Source organism: Mus pahari, chromosome 18 (assembly GCF_900095145.1).
Source record: "Mus pahari chromosome 18, PAHARI_EIJ_v1.1, whole genome shotgun sequence".
NCBI lineage: Eukaryota > Metazoa > Chordata > Mammalia > Rodentia > Muridae > Mus > Mus pahari.
In genome coordinates, this window is record NC_034607.1 from 13,018,203 (window position 1) to 13,037,759 (window position 19,557).

At 43.7% G+C, this 19,557-nt stretch overlaps 1 protein-coding gene across 1 annotated transcript in view; it reads right to left on the reverse strand.

Annotated features, from left to right (window-relative positions):
* Positions 1–8,107: 8,107 nt before the first annotated feature.
* The window catches only part of Spats1 (spermatogenesis associated serine rich 1), a gene marked incomplete at its 5' end in the record, with an annotated part of 14,276 nt that continues 2,826 nt past the window's right edge, over positions 8,108–19,557 (reverse strand). Inside the window, 5 exons of the mRNA XM_021218461.2 lie at positions 8,108–9,116; positions 9,361–9,476; positions 13,018–13,080; positions 14,836–14,956; positions 17,515–17,676. Of these exons, the coding sequence (XP_021074120.1) occupies positions 9,088–9,116; positions 9,361–9,476; positions 13,018–13,080; positions 14,836–14,956; positions 17,515–17,676 (491 nt within the window). The remainder of the gene's footprint in view (positions 9,117–9,360; positions 9,477–13,017; positions 13,081–14,835; positions 14,957–17,514; positions 17,677–19,557) is intronic.

Consider the following 19,557-nt stretch of genomic DNA (forward strand, 5'->3'; position numbering starts at 1 on the left):
AGTGAGTCACGTGAAGAAGTTTCACAAATGCCTATGATTTCTGTTCTTGTTACAGTGCCGTCTTACTGCCAAGCATGCATTTATAGCCTCATGGGGTGTTCCCTACAATCAGCGTACTGAGGAGGAGACAACTAGGGCCTGGTTTACTGATGGTTGTGCACTTTATACAGTCACCACCCAGAAGTAGACAGTTGCAGCATTACAAACCCATTTTGGGACAACTCTAAAAGATGCTGACAAAAGGAAATCTTCACCGTGGGCAGAACTTGGCCAAAATTGGTGAGAAAAACATCTGAAGAAGACGTATGTAGATGTGCAAAGGATGTGAAGATATTTGTGTCCCATGTAAATGCTCATCAAAAGGTGACTTCAACTAAGGAGTTCATTAATCAGGTAGATAGGATGACCTATTCTGGGAACAGTCGGCCTCTTTCCCTAGCCATTCCTGTCATTGCCCAATGTCCACATGAACAAAATGGCCATGGTGGCATAGATGGGGGTTATGCGTGGGCTCAATGATACAGACTTCACTCATCAAGACTGACCTGGCTACAACTGTTCTGAGTGCCAAATCTGCCAACATCAGAGACCAACATTGAAACATATGACACTATTACCTGGGGTGATCATCCAGCAACCTGGTGGGAGGCTGACCACATTGAACCATTTCCTCCACGGAAAGGACTATGCTTTATCTTTACTGGAGTAGATATTCTGGTTGCAGATTGGCATTTCTTGCACATAATGCTTCTGCCAAAACCACAACTTATGAACTTACAGAATGCCTTATCCATTATCATAGTATTCCACAAAGTATTGTTTCTAACCAAGGTACTCACTTCACAGCCAGAGAGAAGTGTGACAGTGGACCCATATCATGGAATCCACTGGTCTTACCATGTTCCCCACCATCCTGAAGCAGCTGGCCAGATAGACATAGGGAATGGCCTTTTAAAGACAGTTACAGTGCCAGTTAGGTAGCAGCAGCCTAGAGAGCTGAGGTGGGCTTCTTCAGAAGACAGTATATACTTTGAGTCAGCATCCAGTGTAAGGTACAATTTCTCCCATAGCTACAATCCATGGGTCCAGGAATCAAGGGCTGGAAAAGGGAACATTTCCACACACCATCACCCCTAATGACCCCTAGTGGAAAAATGCTTTCTATTCTGCAACCCTAAGTTCTTTGGTTCCAGAGGGAGAAGTCTCCTGCCAAGAGCTACAACAACGACAAAAAAATCCATTGAACTAGAAGTTCAGACTTAACCCCTTAACTTAGGGCTTCTAATGCCCTTAAACCTACAGGTTAAGAAAGGAATTGCGGGGCTGGAAAGATGACTCAGCGGTTAAGAGCACCGACTGTTCTTCTGAAGGTCATGAGTTCAAATCCCAGTAACCACATGGTGGCTCACAACCATCTGTAATGAGATCTGATGCTCTCTTCTGGGGTGTCTGAAGACAGCTACAGTGTACTTACATATAATAAATAAATAAAATCTTTTAATAAATAAATAAATAAAAAAGAAAGGAATTGCAGTGTTAGGAGGAGTAATTGATCCAGATTACCATGGGGAAATTGGATTGCTTCTCCACACAGCGGTACAAAAAGATTATGTCTGGAATGCAGGAGATTATTTAGGGTGTCTCTAAGTACTATTACAACATGCAATTAAAGTCAGTGGGAAACTACAACAACCTAATCCAGGCAAGATGACAAAGTGCATAGACCCTTCAGGAATGAAGGTATGGGTTACTTCTCCAGGAAAAGAGCCAAGACCTGCTGAGGTACTTGCTGAAGGTGGACAAAATACTTAATAGGTAGTAGAGGATGGTAGTTATAAATACCATCTGAGGTGATGTGACCAGTTGCAAAAAAAAAAAAAAAAAAAAAAAAAATTGAGGATTATAGTTGACATGAGTGCTTCTGTTGTATTTTCTTAAGAATGCATTTGTCCAAGCCGGGTATGGTGGCGCAAGCCTTTAATCCCAGCACTCGGGAGGCAGAGGCAGGCGGATTTCTGAGTTTGAGGCCAGCCTGGTCTACAAAGTGAGCTCCAGGACAGCCAGGGCTATACAGAGAAACCCTGTCTCGAAAAACCAAATAAAAAAAAAGAATGCGTTTGTCCAAATATTTGTGTTTTCCTTCAATTTATTTATCATGTTATAACATCAATTAAGAGAATAACAATAATTGTCATCAATTTAAGTTTTAAGATACTAAAAGGACATTGCCGCCTATTCTAAATTTATAATTTGTAGCTGTACCAGGGTTGTATGAGTTATATCGTGTTAGGTGTAATTATGACCTGTTAAATATATAATGCATCTGTAATTTTACATGGGATGGTTATATTATGTTTAGGCATTATCATGACCTGATAATTGTTTTCATTTGGAAATTATGACATAAGAAGCTATGATTGTGTGTCAAGTGGAAAAGAGGTGGACTTGTGATGGCTATTCTTGGTTGTCAACTCGACTATATCTGGAATAAACTACAGTCTAAGAATGGAGACCACATCTGTGATTGTTTTTCTGCTTCTTTGAAGTGGGTGAATCTACTTCTAGTCTAGACCTCTAAGGTAGAAGGCATACATCTTTGATCTGAATTTTAAGGTAGGAAGACACAGGCATTTAATCCAAATCTTGAGATGGTAAGACTCAATCCCTTTAATCTGGGCCATACCTTCAGCTGGACGTCTATATAAGGACATAGAAGAAGGAAGCTTTTGCTCTTTGTCTACTTGCCCTTGCCTTGCTAGCATATCCATTCCCTCACTGGCATTAGAGCCTGCTTCTGCATTGCAGCATATACTAAAGACCAGCTGAAACATGCAGCCTTGTGGGACTAAGCAACTACTAGATTCTTGGACTTTCTGTTCACAACTAGCCATTGTTGGATCAGCTGGACTGTAGCCTGTAAATCATTACAATAAATCATCTTGGGAGGGGAGGGTTGGGGGGAGATTAATTCATTCTTTAGGTAGTCCTGGCTGTCCTGGAACTCACTTTGTAGACCAGGCTAGCCTTGAACTCAGAAATCGCCTGCCTCTGCCTCTGCCTCCCGAGTACTGGGATTAAAGGTGTGCACGACTTGCCAGACTAACTCTTAAGGTGTGGTCTTTTACAGGTCACCATTCTGTTTTCCTTCTCAAAGTCCTGGTATGCCTTTGCCAACTTTTCAGAAGGACCACCGAGAATGAAGTGGTGCATTCAGGCTATCCCTACAGTACACCATGTCTTCACCAGTTCTTTACCAGTGACCACCTCCATCCACATGTTTTTTTTTTTCTTTGATCAAACAAAAAGGAGGAACTGGCAATGCATTATGATAAAAATATCTCTTACATCCTAGGAGGCTGGAACTTTTGGCTAGCTCTCACAGGCAGAATTAATAATACACCTTGAGGTCATTTACAACTGCTATCCTAGAATGTACTCTGCCTGTTTTTTAATCTGCCTTCAAAAGAACAATATTAAAACCAACTTTACTTGCCTTGGACCTCCCATGTGGTCAACTTTAGGGATTGTTTTATTTTGTTGGGGTTTTTGTTTTGGGTTTGGGTGGTTGTTGCTGTTGTTGTTGCTGCTGCTGCTGTTGTTACTGTTTTTGAGACTAGGTCTTTGTGGTCCTAGCTGTCCTGGAACTTGATATGTAGACCAGACTGGCCTCCAACTCACAGAAATCCTCCTAGCCCTGCCTCACAAGTACGGGATTAAAAGTGTGTACTACCATGCCCAGCCCATGTGATCAGCTTTTTCAGATTCGGCTAATACATAGTTATAATCTTGAGTTATCTACTCTTCCATGTCTCTGACCCAAGAGTAATGCCGGTGTGCTTATACATATGATAATCATTTGCTGGAAACAGCTAATAGCCTGAAATCTGGTCTTATAAAACAAGTATTTATAAAAGATAACACTCGTATATCCCTTTAAAAGGGGCAGAGTGAAGTGATGTGGATACACAGTATGAACAGTGTGTACAGAATGAGGCATGGTGGGGGGGGCATGATGGTTCTCAGACGAATCTAGAGCTCTGGTTCTCACCCTTCTAACGCTGCAACCCTTTAATACAGTTCTTCAGGTTATGGTGACCCCCCCAAATCATACAATTATTTCATTGCTACTTCATGACTGTAATTTTGCTGTTAATGAAAGCATAATATAAATATCTGTGTTTTCCGATGGTCACAGGTGACCCCTGTGAAAAGGTCGTTCAATAACCCCAAAGGGGTTGTGACTCACAGGTTGAGAACTGCTGTGTGAGAGAGGCATGAGGTACACTCTTCCCCTGAACCTCCAAGGACTCGACCCTGGGAGCAACCCGTCCTCCCACCTCTGCTTCTGAAGTCAGAAGAGAACCCACTTCTCTTATCAGAGATGCTTTACTTTTTTTTTCTTTATTTGTATGGGTGTTTTGCCTGCATGTATGTCTGTGCACATTTGTGTGGTGCCTGAGGAGGCCAGATGACAGTTTTAGATCCCTTGAACTGAAGTGACATGCAGTTGTGAGCTACTATGCAGGTTCTGGGAGCAGGTTCAGCATTAGAAAGGTGAGAACCACAGCTCTAGATTTGTCTGCGAACCATCACCCCCCACCATGCCTCATTCTGTACACACTGTTCATACTGAATATCCACATCGCTTCACTCCACCCCTTTTAAAGGGATATATGAGGGATATATATCCTCTAGTTCCACCAGTGCTTATACTGACTGCCACCTCTCGAGCCCAGAACCCACTTCTATTGTCCCACACCATGGCAGCTCTAGAAGTTAATACACTTTTCTTTTCCTTTTAGATTTTTTTTTTTTTGATGCATATGAGTGTCTTGCCTGCATGTATGTTAGATGCCCTTGAACTGGAATTACAGATGGTTGGGAGCCACCAGATGGGAGCTGGAAGCCAAGCCCACCCTTTACATGAGTGGTACACCATCAAGTATTGAACCATCTCCCCCACCTGTCCTTGTTTGTTTGTTTGTTTGTTTTGTCTTAAAGAATTTCTAAATTGGGGTCTGGAAAGATGACTCAGTGGTAATGATACTGCCTGTCCTTCCAGAGGTTCTGAGTTCAATTCCCAACACCAACATGGCAGCTCACAACTATCTATTAAGGGATCTGATGCCCTCTTGTGGTGTGCAGACATCCATGCAAACAAAGCCCTAAAATATATAAAGTATCTTTTTTAAAAATTCCAAGTTGATCTAACACAGAGACCCTTTTTCACATAATAGCTATTGACATGCAAGAAACACAGTCTCGGGGAGTCTGGCTCCAGAAGGACAGCAGTGGTCTATCCAGCTTACAAAGGGAACTTTAGGCTGCGCCATTCTCCATTTTGCCACCATATTCACCTTCTGGAACTGGATCTGACTGAACTGACATTTACTTACCTGAAGAAAATACTTAAATATCAACTTCTAGCTCACTGGTTTTGCTTTTGTACCTTTTCATTTTATTTATTCCTGGAGAAGGAGCGCTGAAAACCACAGCATACACATGGAGGTCAGAAGACACTGGGCTTGCTTACTAAGTGCTTTTACCTGGTGAGCCATGTTGCCAGCCCTCACCTATCTTTTAACACCAAAAGACTCCACAGAAAAATCTTAACCCCAAGATTAGGGATGAAAGCCAACAGCAACACCAGGACATGGGTGGGAAGGGTGCTAATAATTACTTACAATCTAACCCAAATAAACGTGCTCAATTAAAGACAACCCCTCTAGCTCCACCCCGACACCCCTCTCATGTATACACTAGCCAGTGCTGAGAAAACTGATGACCTAGCATCTTTACCACAAAATGGATTGCGTGCCCCCTACCACCGTAATCAATACCATATTACAAAAATGTTCTTTAAGGCTTTTTATTTATATGCAGCGTGCGTGTATATGTACGCAACACATGTGAGGATGTCCGATGAGGCAGGAAGAGGGTTTGAGACCCCCTGATGCTGGAGCTACAGGGGGTTGTAAGTCTCCCTTGGGTGCTGAGAACTGAACTTGTTCCTTCTGGAAGAGCAGCAAGCACCTTTAACCGTGGAGCCATCTCCCCAGTTCCTGCAAAACAGTCTTAGTCACCTAATGTGGCTGGAGGTCAGCTACCAGCTCTTCTTTGTGGTGGGTCCAACTGTGGTTTTTAATCTTTTTTTCCTCAGGAGTTCATCTTTGTGGGTCTCCTTTCTCGAGAGTCTCCTGTGCCCTGAAGTGGGACACTGTTCCCAAAGAGAATCTGCTTTTCCTCAGGCCCCAGGGTTCAAGAGTCATCTAAGTTCATTGCTCTGTTTGGGACCAGTATCCCCTAGACCCTGAATACACAGGTCTCATGTTCATATCTCAGAGAGGTTTTCTTTTGTCACATGCATATATTTATGCCCCAGACTTTTATGCCAACTACATCATAGGCCTTTTCATCAGCATCTGTAAAGCCTGTAGTTCCGTGTGAATTTCTTATTCCAGGAAATGGTATAGATTGATCTGTATGGATATATAGGAAGTTTTAGGTAACTAGGGGTTGCAATCTGCCTGACAAACAGCTCACTTGTACATCCCTCAGCTGTGTCCGTTAAAGGGAGATTCGTTTTGTTTTCTAATTATAGGATAATGCCATGTGGGCTTCAAGGAGCCCTAAAGACAGCACCACCATCTCTCTGGGGCCACTTGTCCTTCACACAGCTATATCATCCTGAAGGCTCACTTAGTCCCTGCATCTCCTTATGTCCTCTCCCTTATGGTCACTGTAAGTTTCTGAGTCTGGCTCAAATGCAGAATTCTGAGTTTATCTGAAATCCCGTTGAAGAACAACTCATTTTAGTGCAGCTGTGCTCTGACTATCCATAGCAGAAATCTCTATTACTATCATTATTCATATTTGCAGCCAAATAACCATGCCACGCTACTGCCTTTACTGTTGGGATAGAACTGTCTGTTGCCCCCTGAACACACTCTAAGTTTGTTAGAGATAGGCACTTTTACTCAGAAAATAAGGCATTGGGCTATTTGGCTGATAGTTTAAGAGATTCATAGGCTGGGTTCCTTTATACACTCGCAGAAATGTTTGCCTTTCACATATAGATTCTTACAGAGTTCAAGTAAAGGAACCTCAGTGTTGAGGCTCTCAAGGCAGTGGTGGCCTCCTGGATAGTTACTGTGGGATCATCCTGCATTGGAAGGACACTCAGTCTCTCTGAGTTCCCTGTCCTGTTCCAAATCCACTGGGAACTTGGCCCATAGGGTCACTAAAAAGTGCACCACCCCTGTCTGGCACATTCCCCAGTCAAAGTGGAAGTGATTGTATGTTCAGATACACTGTCTTGATTATCAGACCAAGCAAGAAAAGCCTCACAGACCTGCTGCTTGACCTTGAGAGTAAAACTGGCTAATACTTTGCCTTGTCAGACAGTGCCACTACTGAGCTAAGTTTTGGGAGCCAATTGCTCCCAAAAGATCAAAAGGAAACAGTCCAACCAAAGTAAATCTCTCAAAGTAAAGCTGTAGGACGTACTGTGGGATGCTCCGAATGCTTAGAAGTCTCTTAGGGAATTGATAAAGTTTCCTATTGCTATAATTTGGATATGGCTTGGTCCCTCTGGTGTTTGGCCTTTACTGTTACCCTGACTAGATTTAGAGGAAACATACTCTGTGTGTCCGAGGGTGTTTTCCACAGAGACATGTGACAGAGGAGGAAAGACCCACACTGAATATGGGCAGACTCTTCCGGTGGGTCACAGATGAAGCAAGAATGAGAAATCCAGCTGAGCACCAGTGTTTACCCCTCTCTTCTCCTAACTGGAGATACAGTGGGACCAGAGGCTTCAGATTGCTACTGGTGTACCTTCCCTGACTGTGATAGACTGTGTCCCCTAAAACTGAAAGCCAAAATAGCCCTGAAGCTGCTTCTCATCTGATACAGCAATGAGAAGTGAAAGTAATACTGTCCCCAATACAGTGACATTGAAAACTGATAGGACTGGCTGATGGCACATGCCTCTAATCCCAGCACTTGGAAGGCAGAGCCAGGCAGATCCTTTGAGTTCAAGGCCAGCCTGGTCTACAGAGTGAATTCCAGGACAGATAGGACTACACAGAAAAACCCTGTAGGAGAGTGGGAGAAAACGAAGAAAATTGATAGGCTTTTTATTAGGTAGAGCCTGATGAGAGGTAATCTGGTGTCTACTGTCCCTATGAGCGGTAATGCTGGTTTCAAGGAGTCTTTCAGGAGTGAATTAGATCCTTTAGGATAGGAAGTGTGTTACTGGCAGCAGGCCTTCTGGCTCTATAGCCTGGTACTTCTTCCTGTTCATATTTGGACTGTAGATACAATGTGAGCAGCCAACCTCCTACTACCACAATGCCTTCCATGCCTGCTGCCATGTCTTCTCCACCGTGGTCGACTGCATCCCTCTGGTAATGGGAGCCAAAATAAACCTTTCTTTCTTTAAGTTGCTTTTGTTATAGAGTATTTGTCACAGCAAAACACACACATACACACACACACAAACATAATCCCCATATCAAAAACCTCAGAGATCCAACTTTGCCCCTCCCCCTATGAGTGCAGAGCAGGAAGGCAGTGCCTCACCAGATACCAAATCTGCCAGCATCTTGGACTTGGAATTTCCAGGCTCTAGAACTATAAGAAGGAAATCCTTTTTGCTTATAAGCTACCCGATCTCTAATATTCTGTCATAGCAGTCTGAGGAAACAGAAACACTTCCATAATGCCTGCCTGCTACCATTAACCTGCAGCGTGAGTAAAACCAAACGTGAGCTGTATATTAGTGTCAGTGCTAAATACCAAGCTTGCATTGGAAATTTACATATGGTGGTCAGAAAATATCCCATGGGAGAGGCTAGATGAGGGCGCCCAGGTGTCTGCTTTATGATCAGTGCAACTTCTCTACACATCTTGAAAGTTGTCACAGTTGAGTGTTAAACAAGGCCAAACATAGTGATTCCTCGTTCGAGTCAAACCAATGGTTTAGGACAGAGACAATGTCAAAAGCAAAGAAGTAAAAACACCCAGCAATGGCAGAGGCTGGCTGGGAGGGCAGTCAGCGAATGCTTGGGGACTCAAAGTCTCTGCTCATTGTTGTCTTGAAAAGTTGGAAGCACCTGTGGATAGAGGTACAGCATTAAAGAGTGCGTTCCCTCACAAGCCCAGCAGCTCTCAAGCAACACATTCAACCCTCAAGAGCATGGTGAGGACCTCTGCCCTGAGGACCTTCTGGAGGCAGAAGGCACACCCACTCCAGGAGACACCCTGCCACCTCTGAACTCCACGTGAAGCCTCCCAAAGGACTGCTCTTCTGAACTCCTCCAGTTTCTGTAGGTGGTCTTTGAGATTTTGTGAACCTACCAGTGGAGAAGAAACCATGTAGGAAGGGCATCGGCACCTGCCAGTTGTCAAGCTCCTCAACTTCTTTTATCTCGTTCTTCAAATTGTTGGCTTTTTCCTTCTCCCAGAAAGGCAGACTGCAGGAAGAACACAACCCCCGCCGAGTGTGAACGGATACCGTATTAAATTTACAAACACCATCTATGGGAAAGGCACTGCATGACCATGTGACCATGAAGTGAACGAGGCCTCCACATCAAGGAGCTGGGGAGATAGCTCAGTGAGGAAAGTGATTATGGTGTAACCACAAGGACCTGAGTTCAAACCCCAGAACCCACACAACAAGGCAGGGTGTGGTCAGCACCTAAGAATAGCACCTAAGGTTGACCTCTGACCTTGACATGCACACATTCCAACACACACACTAAGAAAATGTAAAAATGGGCTGGTGAGATGGCTCAGTGAGTAAGAGCACCAACTGCTCTTCCGAAGGTCCAGAGTTCAGATCCCAGCAACCACATGGTGGCTCACAACCATCCATAACGAGATCTGATGCCCTCTTCTGGAGTGTCTGAAGACAGCTACAGTGTACTTACATATAATAAATAAATAAATAAATTTAAAAAAAAAAAAAAAGAAAATGTAAAAATAAAGATGTAGACTTAAAAGAGACTGACCTAAACAGAGTGATTCCAAAGCAATAGGATGACCTATGATATATATTAGCTAAATGCAAATGGAATAGAACAAGAGTTGTAATCTTTAAGTTTTATAACTATGTGTATGGGTGTTTTATATGCATCTGCACTACGTACCATGTAGTGCCCAGAGGCCAAAAGATGGAAGAACCACCGGAACTAGAATTGCTGATGGTCATGAGCAGCCCTGTGGGTGCTGAGACTTGAACTCAGGTCCTCTAGAAGAACGCCCAGTGCTCTTAACCACTGAGCCTTCTCTTCAGCCCCAGAGCATTGTAATCTTAAGATTTATAGATATGGATGAGAGTGATGCAATTGTATAAAGCCTATCCATCTAATAACATGGGAAATAAAAGGCCACCTGCAAATTTGGCTTCACAATTGAGGAAGTGGGCAATCCAAGCAACAGATCACAGTGTTCTCAACAAGTCTGAAGAGCCAGAGAGATGTCATTAGGAAACCTTAGATGCACAGAAATAGCAGGGCAAAGTTGGGGGCAGGAGCTACACAGAAAATAAACTTCTGAAATTTGTATACCAGCTCCCTTGAGTATTACTGAACGTTAAGACATTTATTATAGGGTGGGGTGCCACAGGACAATAATGTAGTCTATCGTGAACTGCACTGGATAGTTTTATGTTATTTTGACACAAGCTAACACCATCTGAGCAGGGAACCTCAAGAAAATGCCTCCAGGACTGGAGAGATGTCTCAGTGGTTAAGAGCACCGGCTGCTCTCCCATAGGTCCTGAGTTCAAATCCCAGCAACCACATGGTGGCTCACAACCATCTTAATGAGGTCTGACACCCTCTTCTGGTGTGTCTGAAGACAGTTACAGTGTACTTAGATATACTAATAAATCTTTAAAAAAAGAAAAGAAAAGAAAAAATGCCTCCATGCTGAGCAGTGGTGGCGCACACCTTTAATCCCAGCACTTGGGAGGCAGAGGCAGGTGGATTTCTGAGTTCGAGGCCAGCCTGGTCTACAGAGTGAGTTCCAGAACAGCCAGGCTAAACAGAGAAACCTTGTCTCAAAAAATCAAAAAAAGAAAAAGAGAAAAGAAAAAAAGAAAATGCCTCCATAAGGTGGGGGTTGTGGGCAGGTCTGTAAGACATTTTCTTAGTTGGTGACTGATATGAGAGAGCCCAGCCCATTCTGGGTAGCACCATCCTTGGGCTGGTGGTCCTAGGTTCTATAAGAAAGCAGGCTGAGCAAGCTGTGAGAAGCAAGCCAGTGAGCAGCAGCACTCTATGGCACCCCTCTGCCTCAGCTCCTGCCTTTAGGGCTCCAGGTTCCTGCCCTGTTTGATGAACTGTGATATGGAAGTGCACACCAAATAAGCCCTAAGGTATGAGCTGCATTGTTCCCGGCTCTCCCAGAAAACTGAAAAATCCTTCTAAATCCCACCAACGAAGCTGAAAACTTCATTGATTACTACAAGTATTTGGTAAAGACTCCAAAGGGGGGAGTTAGGTACTCTAAACTATCCCTAGAGAAGTCCTAACAACAGTCAAAATAGACTCAAAAGCATCACACCTTTAAAAACTAAAGATCAAGCTGGGCAGTGGTAACACACACTTTTAATCCTAGCAATCAGGAGGCAGAGGTAAGTACATTGCTGAGTTCAAGGCCAGCCTAGTCTACAAATCAAGTTCCAAAACAGCCAGGGCTACACAGAGAAACTCTTGTCCATATATATATATATATATATATATACACACACACACACATATAATACAATATAGCATAACACAATAGAAAAACCATCCTGCTTGGTATTTTATGATTTATATATACTATTTTAATATATTTATAAGAGGCAGTTTACAAAAACTAAAATAGTTGGGTAGGATGGTAAAATTAGGCAGTGGCTAATATTTTGAGTATTCTAGAATAATGTTTATTTTAAAAGAAAGTGCAGACACGAGAAGCTTAATTATGTGTTGTAAGGAATAATGAGGCATAATGAAGGCATTAGAGGTGCCAAGTTTAAAATAAAAGGCTTTTATTTCCACCCTGCACTGAATCCTGGTGTGTGAGAGTCGGGAGCGTGCATGCCTACCTCACCATATTACACGAGACTATTTGTATTCAAAAATTGAGAGGGAGAAGAGGTAAATAAATACATAAATTCATGGGCAGAGCAGAAGTTTGAAATCAGGGGGCTGGAGCTATAGCTCAGTCATAGTTAGGAGCATTGGCGGCTCTTCCAGAACCTGGTTTAATTCCTTGCCAGAACCTACACTATGGCTTGAAACCATTTGTAGCTTCAGTTTCAGGGAATCTAAAACTCTATCTGGATATCTGGGCACCCGGCACACACATGGTACAATCAAAACACCTCTACACATAATTTTTAATTAAAAAAAATATTTAATCCTATATGTATGGAGCCAGTGGGATGGCTCTATGGATAATGGGGCTTGCTGCCAAGTATGACAGGGTGAGTTCAAGCCTTGAGACCCACTTAGTGAAAAGAGAGAACCAACTCCCTAACGCGTGGCACATGTGCCTCTATACATACACACCCTTTTTCTGTATAAAAACAGAAGACTAGTGTTTCCCTCAAGTACAGGGATGTTCTGTCGGCCTTCTGTTTGGTTTTGAAACACTAACCAAGTTCCCCCAGTTGGAATCATTAAATATGTTTTTCTTTTCCAGAACACTCTTAATATTTCTGGAAACAGGGTATCATTCATTTTGCTCCGTATAAACTCCCTTCTCATGCATACCCAAGCACACCATGGCATTTGGCAGTTGGCCAGTGTCATATGTAGAATTTGTGCCCCTGCCATTGCCAGATGCCACAGACCCTTTGAGCTCTATGGGTCTCTCCAACTGTCCACCATATAGATACTGCACTGACCCTGCTGCGGGACACAAAAGGGCCCCATGGTTTCACTGACTGCAGGCCCCTCCATGGGAGAAAAGTATGTCATTTCCACAGAGGGATCATAGAAAACCTGGTGAAAAACTCACTTGGGAATTTTCGGAAGTGGCTCAAGCGGGATAAATGTGTCAAATTTTTTCTCGTAAGGTCCCCTGGGGGAAAAACAAAACAGTAAAAACAACCATAAAATTGCTATGGCTTCTAAAAGCATGGAGAGCAACCCATGGTCACATCCAAAACGTGTCCTACCTTCTGGTATCAGTCCTCGACCGTGAGCTTCAAGACTACAGAGAACAATGTTTTGTCAGAAGCACTGACTCCCACGAAACTGGTTTTCTAGATATTTTCAATGTCATACAACCACTGTTTGTTCTTTCAGTTGAATGACTCTTGTCTCTAATCATATTGTTATAAGTTTACCCCCACCTTTCAAGTCAACCCACGAACTAGTCACTAGCAATCAGACTTGGTGCAAAAGCTCCAAAGTCCACAAGTGTGTGGTAATAGACATCAAGCAAAATGAATAACTACTACTTCTGGCTTTATCAGGTTTTTAAAGGCCAATGTAATGGGTTTCATGACATTCCCATACATGTATATCATTGGAGTTAACTCATATGCATCCCCCCCCACTACCCTCTCTATGCCCTCCTCACTATTGCAATTCTTCCCCCAAAGAGTCTCCCTCCCAGTGACATTATGTGTGTGTGATGTGTGTCTGTATATCTGTGTATATGTGTGTGATGCATGTGTGTGTATATATATGTTTGTATATATAATGTATGTGTGTGATGTGTATATACATATATATGTGTGTAATGTGTGTATATATGTGTGTATGATGTGTATATATTTGTGTGAACATATATATGTGTATGTGATGTGTGTATATGTATATGTGTGATGTGTGTGTATATATGTGTGATGCATGTGTGTGTGGTGTGTGTATATATGTGTGTGATGTGTGTGTATATATGTGTGATGCATGTGTGTGTGTGGTGTGTGTATATATGTGTGTGATGTGTGTGTATGTGTGTATATACTCATGTGATGTGTATGTGTGTGTGTGTGTGTGTGTGTGTGTGTGTGTGTGTGTGTTTAAAGTATGGTGCCTTTTTGTGGTACTGGGAGTTAATATTAAGGCCTTGCACATCTAAGCAAGTTCACCACCAATGAATTATATCCTCAGCCTTCCTTGTATCTTATAGGCACAAAGTAAGTAAATATGAACTCTTTAAGGAATTTTCGCATCATATCTCACTGCTACCCACCCCCTTTAAAAAATAATTCCGGGCTGGAGAGATGGCTCAGAGGTTAAGAGCACTGACTGCTCTTCTGAAGGTCCTGAGTTTAAATCCCAGCAACCACATGGTGGCTCACAACCATCTGTAAAGAGATCTGATGCCCTCTTCTGGTGTGTCTGAAGACAACTACAGTGTACTTAGATATAATAATAAATAAATATTTAAAAAAATAAGAATTCCTATACAGAGACTAGGGAAAAGGTTCAGTGGGTATGAGATTGCTGTGAAGCCAACAGGATCTGGATTTCAAATTCCCAGCACCCACATAAAAGCCAGGCCCAATGGGGTATGCTTCTGACCCCAGCGATAGGGACAGAGACAAGCAGATCCTAGATACTCACAGGCCAGCTGACCTGGTCAAAATGTCAAACTCTGGGTTCAGAGAAATCCAGTCTAAAAACATAAGTGCAGAAAGCATTCTGAGAAAAACATTCTGTATCCTCTTGTGGCCTCCACATGCACGTATGTGAGTATACGTTCCTGCATAAATACATGCTTCTAACACACAGAGACACACCAAGATATGTCACAAAATAACTAGGTACTATTAATTTACACTCAGCAGAGACAGTTAATAAAACTGTGGAATGAGCGTGAACTCACAGTGAGAAGTTCACCGGAGGCAAAGTTGCTCCCGCTTTGAAGAACTCTTTACTCTGTTCTGGGAACATGTACGGATTATCCCCTGGTGTCAATTTGGGGATTCCATTTCTGGGATCAATATCTGTGGGAAATGTCAGAAAACGTCACACATAAGGCTGAAGCCAAGGCCCTGTTTGTTGTGAGCAGCAGCTCACAACAAACAGTGAACAATCAAGTCCCTCCATGTTTATCGCAAGATAAATTTGTTATCCTGCCTTAGGAAGTTAAAGTTCACGGGACATTTTCCCCCATGCTGTGTTCTCAGGTATGATTAAAAACATGGAGGGCTGCAGAAGAGCAGGTGTGGAGAGCCATCCCCTGGATGAGGCATGGCTGTGACACACATACGCTCACAGCGGCTGTGCAAGGTTTGCCAACTACATTTTTCAGCATAGGTTGGGGGTAGTTTCTGAGGCCCTGGGGGTCTGTTGGCAGTTGATACCTTCAAGGAGAGGGACAGTCACTTTTATTTAAGAGTATGACTACTGGTAGGGTCTCCACACCACCTCATACCAATACACATATGGACAGACCCAGTAGAAGGTTAAAAATTCACTAATTTTTTTTTAAAAAGGAAAGATTAAGATTGGGAAGGAGATGGGGGTAAAGCTTCCAAGAGGATCAGAGGTGAAGAGCAATGTGCAGATACAATCAAGGTACACTGGGCACAAGTGTAAAATTTTCAAATAATAAAAATTTAAGTTTAAAAAAATAAAAATGTGACCAAGTGGTGATGGTGTACACCTTTAATCCCAGCACTCGGGAGGCAGAGGCAGGCAGATTTCTGAGTTCGAGGCCAGCCTGGCCTACAAAGTGAGTTCCAGGACAGCCAGGGCTACACGGAGAAACCTCACAACTGCCCATAATTCCAGCCCCAGGGCATCTGATACCTACTCCTGGCCTTCACTAGGCACACATGTAGTACACATGTAGGCATACCTGTAGGTAGAACACTTTTACACATACAGTTTTGTTTAAAAAAAAAAACATGAGGAGGAAATGCAGGGTGGGAAGGAGTGTGTGGCACAAGCACAAGGACCTGAGGTCAGATCTGCAGTTCTCATGCAAAAGCCAGGTGCAGTGCATCCTCTGTAACCCCAAGACTCAGCAGGCTGAGATGGGCAGATCCTTGGAGCTTGCTGGCCAGGCTCTACAGCCACGGGAGTTCAGTGAGAGACTCTGAGTGAAGAAGGAAGGGAGAGTGCCAGGGCATTGTGCACGCTAGGCAGGCACTCTGCCAGCTGAGCGCCATTTTATCCTATGGTTGGTATTTTTAAAACTAAAAACAGGTGTGGTTATAAGATACTGGATTCACTAGTTAATTTCATCAAGTCTGTGTGTGTATAGCATTCTGGCTTCAACTCCAAATAACACAAGGAGTAAAACAGTGGAGTGACAAAAAAAAGTAAGTCATGTACACTCTGGGTCTTAATTAAGTTGTGAGTGTGTGTGAGTGTGTGTGTGTGTGTGTGTGTGTGTGTGTGTGTGTGTGTGGTGTGTTCTTTATCCAGACAAATCAAAGCCTGGGTTTGAAAATCCATTTGTCCTTCACATGAGTTTTTACAAGAGAAGTTGCTCCTTCTTTTTGCACAGCTTCTACAAAGACCTTATTCATCACTGAGGTGTTGGCTGTCTCCTCCTCCATGGGTGTTTCTATAAGCATCGTAAATGCCGGGTGTGGTGGCGCACGCCTTAATCCCAGCACTCAGGAGGCAGAGGCAGGCGGATTTCTGAGTTCGAGGCCAACCTGGTCTACAAAGTGAGTTCCAGGACAGCCAGGGCTACACAGAGAAACCCTGTCTCAAAAAAAGAAAAAGAGGCACTACTGTAAATAGTCCTCTGGCACTCTGCACCCTCTGAGGATCTTTTGAGAAGCCAATTCAGAGTGAGTTGAGATGGAGAACTCACCAAGTTATGAACTAAGGTGCTGCATGGATTTAGATACGGCGTATGTGTAGATATTTTCATCGTAGCTGCCGTTAAGTAAATTAAAAAATTAGCACTTTATGGGGCTGGAGAGATGGCTCAGCGGTTAAGAGCACTGACTGTTCTTCTGAGGGTCCTGAGTTCAAATCCCAGCAACCACATGGTGGCTTACAGCCATCCATAATGACATCTGATGCCCTCTACTGGTGTGTCTGAAGACAGCTACAGTATACTTACATATAAATAATAAATAAATCTTTAAAAAAAGAAAAGAAAAAAATTAGCACTTTATATTTCATGCTAAGGCTTACTTTAGATGTATGTGACAGGTGGCCTCCAACTGAAACATGCATTTTTTTTTTCCTTCGGACTTCAATGAGGCTGCTATTAATAACAATCTGAAGGGACTCATCTGGTGACTTAAATGCCACATTAGCATTTCATGAGAGTCGGAGAAACACAAAAGTGTGGACCAGCACGCATTCTGAGCCCTTGATCAAAACCTGTCACCTGGAACGAGGCTCTCTGCCTTCCTGTCTTCCTGGCTGCACTGTGGGGAAACAGGGTGGCCCTGCTGAGCTGTTCCCAGCCAGAGAAAGCAGGCTCCACAGCTGGGACTTGCTTTCTTTTTCTTTCTTTCTTTCTTTCTTTCTTTCTTTCTTTCTTTCTTTCTTTCTTTTTTTTCCCCCACCTTTGATGGAGGAGACACACTACCGTATTTCTTCTTCCCGAGGCTCTTGTCCACTGTCCTCTCTGCCACAGACCTCCTGTTGCCCCGGAAGACCCCACTGAAGAAGCACTGTTTTCCAGTGTGGTAGGTGTGGATGTTGCTGCTGAACCTTGGGTAAAATGTCCACTCAGGACGCTGCCCATCTTCTGCAAGACATCAGAAATCATTCCGTTAGCCCTGCTCCAGGCCCTCAAGACAATTAGATGCCAAGCTGTTAAACCCACCCCTCCTCAGGCTCTACTCGGCTTACAGCCTTCTCACAAATACACATTTTTTCTCTTTTTTTAGATTTATTTTATTTATTTTATGTATATGAGTACACTGTCCCTCTCTTCAGACACATTAGAAGAGGGCGTCAGATCCCATTACAGATGGTTGTGAGCCACCATGTGGGTGCTGGAAATTGAACTCAAGACCTCTGGAAGCGCAGTCAGCCCTCTTAACCGCTGAGTCATCTCTCCAACCCACATATACTTTTTAAAAAATGTGTATGAGCATTTGTCTGCAAGTACACATGTACACCTCACACATGCATGCAGTACCCACAGTGACCAGAAGAGGGCCTTGGGTCTTCCTGGACATGGAGTTATAGGTGGTTATGAACCACCATGTGGGTGCCAGGAACGAAACCCAGGTCCTCTGGGAAAACAGCCAGTGCTCCTGACCATGCATGCAGTTTCACGATGTAGTCCAGGCTAGACTGAACTCTTTGTGAAGTGTGTGCATGTCTGTGTATATATACATGTATATATACATATGTATGGGTGTAGGTTTACGTAGCAAAAATCAGCATCAATGTCTTCTTCAATTGCTTTTTCACCTATTTTTAAACAGTTGTTTTTGCTTCTGTATGTTTGGGTGCTTTACCTGCTTGTACGTCTGTGTACCATGTGCCTGCCTGGTGCCCATGGAAGTCAGAGAAGGGCACTGACTCTGCTAGAACTGGAGTTAAGCTGTGAGCCACCATGTGGGTACTGGGAATCGAACCTGTGTCCTCTGGAAGAGCAGTCAGTGCTCTTTAAAAGCCAAGCCACCTCTGCATCCCTGTCTATCTTACTTTTTTTTTTTTTTTAAGATTTTATTTATTTATTATAAGTAAGTACACTGTAGCTGTCTTCAGACACTCCAGAAGGGGGAGTCAGATCTCGTTACAGATGGTTGTGAGCCACCATGTGGTTGCTGGGATTTGAACTCAGGACCTCTGGAATAGCAGTCGGGTGCTTTTACCTGCTGAGCCATCTCACCAGCCCCCATCTTACTTTTTGAGACAGGATCTCACACTGGACCAAGAGCTCAGTCATTTGACTTGATCGCTGGGGTCATCTTACCCCTGACATCACTGGGATGGCGGGCACATCCTCTCGTGCTGGAGTCTACACTCGGATGCTCATGCTTGTGCGGTAAGCTTTACCTACTGAGCCATCTTCCCAGCCCCCAGCCTCGCTCTCTTGATCTTCAGCCTCCTAACTATCGAAACTGCAGGTATGCACCACCACACCCAGCTAAACTGGAGACTTTCTCAGTGCATATGAGCCCTTGGTTCTGCATCAGGGGCAGCATCAAACTCGGGGAAACTAGGCACGGGAGGAAGAAAAGAGGAAAGTTATTCAACAAGCTGCTTGTCCCTTTCTCTTTTCCCTTCCCTTTCAGAACTTCCCTTTCACCAAAGTTACAAGCTCACACATGCTACAGAGCCTGGGAAGGGTCCTAATGCCCTCCCTGTGATCAGCCTTCCCTCTGATGGCTGTCGGGAGAGAGAGAGAATGCTCACTATAGATCAGTCCTGGCAGCCCATCTGGGTGCAGCGTGGTGCTGGCCCCACGTGTGTGCACCGCAGTGACCTGTGACACACAGCCACCAAGGAAGGGAAACCACTGTGCTGCCTCAGGCTAGACACTGGCCCTTTCTGTGCCTAGTTCATTTGAAACTGTCTTTATAAAACTAATTAAGCCAGGCGGTGGTGGCACATGCCTTTAATCCCAGCACTTGGGAGGCAGAGGCAGGCGGATTTCTGAGTTTGAGGCCAG